Source organism: Brachycentrus maculatus, unplaced genomic scaffold (genome assembly GCF_059751285.1).
Source record: "Brachycentrus maculatus isolate JH-2025_06_01 unplaced genomic scaffold, ASM5975128v1 h1tg000346l, whole genome shotgun sequence".
NCBI classification, from domain to species: Eukaryota; Metazoa; Arthropoda; class Insecta; order Trichoptera; family Brachycentridae; genus Brachycentrus; species Brachycentrus maculatus.
In genome coordinates this window covers 38537-44467 of record NW_028281095.1, presented here as the reverse complement: position 1 = coordinate 44467, position 5931 = coordinate 38537, and the positions used below count along the sequence as shown (strand labels likewise).

Sequence of the window (5931 nt, the reverse complement as noted above, 5' to 3'; positions counted from 1 at the left end):
AACTACTCAGCAGGGAGCTCAACTATTACGAGTAGTTCGAAAACCTTGAGGATTAAAACAGGGGCTTGCAAAACAGACTCACCACCTTCGAAAGTATCATGTAGGAGAAAGATCAATAATTCAAAAAGGCAATTGATCACATCGAAATCAGTGCCAAAAAATGTCTATAAGCAAAGGACATCGAAATTAAGACTCTGAAGAAAGCCAACCTCACTCTGTCCCAGGAAGTTTAAAGCAAAAGAGAGGAGCTTAAGCAAATCTGCACTAAATAATGGCATCTCACAACTCTGAATCAACAGTACTAAGAATAAATCACAGCATATCGAAATCAGTTGCAGACATTGAATGCTCAATATGTCGATGTCTCCAAATCCTTACAATCTATCAAAAGCAAATCCTCAACGCTTACTTATACAAATGAGAGCCAACTGAATTAGCTGAAAGCATTGCACCACAAATAAATAGCAGATTATTAGCAAGCAATTAAAAGACTCCAAAGTGACATGCTTTTAGTGAAGAACCAATGGCAGAGCAAATGCAATGCCACATAGAAAAGTTTGAGAAACCATTACGAAACGAAAATGTTTGAAATTGAAGAAAAGAAGACCCAATAAATGCTCAGGCATATGCAAGAAATGAAGGAAGGTCATGAAACTATCATTATCAGGGCAGATGATGGACTCTTTAAGCATCAAATTGCATTCCTGAAAGAAAAACACGAAAACTAGGTTGAGTAGCTCAAGAATCAACAACAATAAACCCAATAGTTATATGAAGCCGCACAGGCAGAACTTGATTCAACAAAAAGTGAAAACGAACGGAGCAAAGTCGAAATTAATAAGCTTTTAAAATAAAATAAAGACCTCTAAGAAAGGTTCGCTTAAAGTTCGGAGAAGTCTCTAAAGCAACAAGAAAAGATCAAAGTGATCCTCAGAGAGCACTAAAAGCAAGAAAATGCACACGAAACATAGAAGAGTAAACTGAACAAATAAAGATAGAACTTGAAGAATACTCTATCCGACTTATCTGAGAAGCTGAAAGGTGATGAGGAAAGGATCAATTAATTCAAATTAAAGATTTAGCAAGAGCATAGGAACATGAATGGCTTGTATGAGGAGCTGAGGAAAAAATAGATCTTGCTCCAAGACCATATTTTTGCGAAGGAGGAGCTACTTCGGAAAGTGAAGAAGTATCAAATTTAGTTAGAGGAAGCAAACCAAGTAAAACATTCCCAAAAATCGTAGCTACTCAAAAAGGAGCAATAGATGAGCATCCTGAAAAATAGCAGAGCCAAAATGCATTTACTATTCTAAGACACCAAATAAAAACTGATTGTGCAAATCAGAAACCTCAACAAAAATTATAAAATGCTCAAAGCAGACATCGCTCAAAGTTTGGCCCACATAAAGCACAGCATCATCACTGCTCGGACAACCTAAATTTGCTAACAAATTAAAGAGCAATTAAAGCAGAGCTACTAAATGAAAGCAAAGGCCAAAATAAGCAACTTATTGGATGAAATCGAAGAGCATAAATAAAAGGAGAGCATCGAGTTTGAGGAATTGTGCAGATAAAAAATAAATTTAAGAAGATAAGTAGATGAGCTGTCGAGAAGCATCATACAGAAGAGTCAACAAGTTGAAGCGATGAACATAAAATGTGGAGAGATGAGCCATCAGTTCGAAATTGCCAAAAATGAACTAAAAAAATAACTGGCCCACGCCAAGTAGAAGTACTACCACTTGGAGGAAATGTTCCATCAAAGCTAAAGACAGTTTCATCATAATCTGTAATAAGTCAAAATGCAAGTGCGAGACTCTCTCAAGAAGATGTGCGTTAAATGGAGCGAATAAATTGGTAGACAGTAATAAGAAATCAAACTGAAAGACAATGACTTCAATAAGCTTTCCGATCACATTGGATTGCTGATCAAATAGTACGAAGAACTTATTGAAAAGTAATCAATTTCCAATGAAGAAATGAGAAGATATAAGAAAATGTACGACGACTACAAGGCAAAGGCAGAGGGGCAAATCCATGACTTATTAGTCCGGCTTGAGAAATAGAGCAAACATAAATTAGAACTCGATAAAGAGCTCAGAGGCTTAAGGACAGAATTAAACAATGCTTCAATCAACAAGCAGATCCCATTGGAGTTCGAATCAGCCAATAAAAATAGTTCTCTCCTCTTTAATCTGGAACTGACTCCGAAATAAAAATAATTCTCCGATTTGAAGAAGTTAGTCGCCAACACCTATGAGATTTATCACGGCAAATCGAAGCCAGAACGAGATTTCGGGAAGAAACGTCATTGATTTATGCTGGCATTTATATTCAGGTATTTCTCTTATTGGAGTAATGCATATTTATTCTGATTGGAGTAATTCCTATCTGTATAAGTCTTGAAAATGATTCAGAGCAGTCGATGTATTATAGCGCGGCATAATTATAATTCCAATATTTAGGAGCCAGGGCATATTGAAAATGGAGTAAGAAAAGCCATAAAGGCGATCTCATCCCTAAAGCTCACCATAACCCAAAATTAAAAAGTAAAAGCCGGATCCATTATAAAAATAAAAATCATCTGTTTTCGTCTCAGAAGATGAGAATGAGGATCTAAGCTCCATGTCTATTTCTTTTGAGGAGGATGAGTTCAATCGCATTTACACTAATGAAATTATCAAGAAGAATCGATAAATTTCAGCGAATCTCAGATAAGGAGACAACCCTCGAACTAATCCGATAGGTGAAGAAAAGAGGATCCCACAAATTAAAGATAGAAGGCCAAGGAAAAGATCACGATCATTATCATAAGAGAAGGCTGCAAGCAGAGAAAGATCTCGGTCGAGATAAAAGAAAGGAAACTGCAGCTGGCATATTTATGAAGTCTGTGAAAAGATTTAAATTGACTCCAATCGTTTTCCCGTAATGATTCGCAACTTACCTATTTTTCAGAAGAAGTAAGAGATATTGCACTAAATAATGCGCAACCAAGTGGTCGTGGTGACAGGCGAGACGGGCTGTGGAAAATCAACTCAAGTTCCGAGGCTCCTCTACGAATATATCCGATAGAAGAACATGAAAGAAAAGATTATCTGCATCCAGCCGAGGAGGCTGGCAGTAAAGAATTTGCATAACATTCTCTCTCGGCAGATCCCTGAACATGGGGCCGTCGGCTATCATATTTCCATGCAATCGTACGTCAGCGAAAACACTAAAATCTTATTCATGACAAACGGTATTTTCCTGCAAAGAATTATCCACAGCACCTAATTCTTTGAGGAATACCCCTTCATTATATTGGACGAAGTGCACGAGAGAGACATCGACACAGATTTCATCCTCCTGGCGGTAAAGAGGATCATCAGGCAGCACCCTCGAGTGCGTATCATCCTGATGTCTGCCACGATCGACAATAGGCTGTTCAAGTACTACTTCGCAGAGGATGAAGTGGAGACTTTCATGGGCCGATAAAACTTCTACAAGAAGTACATTAGGTTGGAAGAGTAGTACCAAAAAGAACAGGAAGCCCTCAAGCTCTAGTTTCGGAATGATGATAGCGAACAGGAAGAGTTTGACATTGAGATTGAGCATGTTGGAAAGTAAGAGTAAATAGCCAAGCAGATTTAAATGTAATACTTGAAAGCTAAGCACCCTTGCCCGTCAATTAATGTGACAGATAAGAACAAGTACAGCAAGGAGTATTTCTACCTGGACTCAATCCAGAATTTTATAAAGGGAAATTTCAACATGCGCTGGGGGACTATCTGTTTCGATCATAAGTACCCCTCGACACATCGAGAGCTCTACGAAACTGCCTGCGTCCTTTTGGACAAAATTCTTGAGCGCTCCGGCATTGGCTCCGGCTCCAAAAGAGGTCACACCGAAGAACATCGAAACACTTCAGTGCTGATATTTTTGCCAGGCCTATCTGAAATCTAATACCTGGTTTCGGACATTTCGACGTACTTCGGCCGACGGACTTCGACTGTGTTTTAAATCGTGAAGTGCCACTCCTCGATCTTGAATGACGAACTCATGAGGAAGATACATGAGGAGGTTCATGATAAATGTAAAGTCATAATTGCGACGAATATTGCCGAGAGTTCGATCACTGTCCCGGGAGTTAAGTATATCATTGATTTTTGCCTGTCTAAGGAGGTCAACTTCGACCAGAAGAGCCGCATGGAAAATCTGAATCTGGTGTGGGCCAGTAAAGCAAGTTGCGATCAAAGAGCTGGCAGAACAGGCCGCATCTGCGATGGGATCGTTTTTAGAATGCTATAAAAAGCGTTCTATAACGGCCTCAAGGACTATTCCACGCCTGAAATCCAAAGATCCTCGTTGGATCGGCTGATCCTCAGGATCAAGCTCATCCATTAAAACTAGAAGGGAAACATTTTCGAGGATCCAGGAGAAGTGTTGGGGACAGCCTTGCAACCCCCAAGCTTAAAAAATATTGATGAAGCCATAAAGTCGTTGATCTTTTGCGGAGGGCTAAAGATGGAGAACGGCCAAATAATAATGACCGAAATCGGCAGGGTCTACGTGGACATTCCTTTAGATATTATCTACTCGAAGATCTTGCTGTTCTCAATAATGATGGGTACCTTCGAAGATACTCTCATCCTCGTGTGCGTCTTGTCACAGAATAAAAATGCCTTCAAGAAGGCCTCAATTGAGAAAAATCCCGTTTAGTTCTTTGAAATTATGTCGAATTAGCGTCGCTGTGATTTTGAAGCCTTAGTGAAATCATTCAAGGAGAGAAAAAAGAACATAAGCTAAGGCCGCAGATCTTCGAGAATAGAGCTGGATACTTACTATGAAACTTATCAACTCATTTAAGACATTTCACGGAGAATAAAAAAGAAACAGTTCCTGTAGAGGATGCCTTGCAGCATCGAGAAGAGTTCGGAGGCCGAATATCGATAGAAATTCCAGCTGACCATCTGCTACGGGTTTCTGAGTCAGCTTATGAGGGTGAGAGGCATGATTTATGATGAGAAACAAGAGAAGCGAGCAAGGATGATGAAGAAACAGAATATCCCCATCCATAAGACCATCGTGTTGCTCAACTCCAGTGTCATTAGAAAGTCCCCGGATCTCAACATCGAGGCTGATAATCGGCTCAAGAAGACGTGGATCGAAAACATTTCCTATAGCTTCCGAATCAACCCGCTCGATCTCACAATGACATTGGGCTCCGGCCTCAGCTTCTTGCACCTCGCCAAGGAAACGGACCTGAATAAAATCCTGTTCGTCAAGCATATGCAAAAGCGGAAAGTTACCTAGGAGCCTCGCAGAAACTCCAGCACGATGCACCTAACCCTCTCTGAGATGCTGCCACACTTAGGCGATCTCGACTACATGGAAGAGGGGCTTGTGTCATAGTACCATAAATAGCTGACAGTGGCAATCGACAACTTCTCCTCCAACCGCATCGTCTCAGCTCCGAATGAATACTCCTCTTCGAATATGGTGTCCTCACGCTTGCTCATTTCGAATAGCATTATGCAACAGAGCAATCGACTCTCATGTCGGTACTGCTCGTTGCTGCCTGATATTGCCCACTTGGATGCGCTACTACACCTCGTGTATTATCCTTTTGTGACACTGTTACCTGACCGCAAACTAACCAGGTATCAAAATATCTACTTGAAAAGAAAGTGCAAAATCAAGATAGAGTACGAACTCGATGACGAGTAGATCGGCGAGGCTAATGAGATTAGGCAGACCATTAAATAGTTTATATCCATGGAACTCTTCAAACCCTGCATTCCGCAGTTACCATCGGAATAGCACACTGCCAGTAATGCAAGAAACTAATCTATAAACTCCAATCCCCACGAGGACCTCTTAAAACTGAATAGCAATTCAATTAATTATCGGCCAGACCTCTTGATTCAACAACTCTCACAGTAAAATGATATT

General features: G+C 40.2%; 1 protein-coding gene across 1 annotated transcript; it reads left to right on the top strand.

Annotated features, from left to right (window-relative positions):
- Positions 1 to 2982: 2982 nt before the first annotated feature.
- Positions 2983 to 4305, top strand: LOC148303801 (putative ATP-dependent RNA helicase spindle-E). The gene is made up of 3 exons (XM_088269353.1): positions 2983 to 3063; positions 3283 to 3450; positions 4009 to 4305. The coding sequence occupies exons 1-3, from the start codon at positions 2983 to 2985 to the stop codon at positions 4285 to 4287; spliced, it is 528 nt and encodes a 175-aa protein (XP_088125479.1). The 3' UTR covers positions 4288 to 4305.
- Positions 4306 to 5931: the final 1626 nt, after the last annotated feature.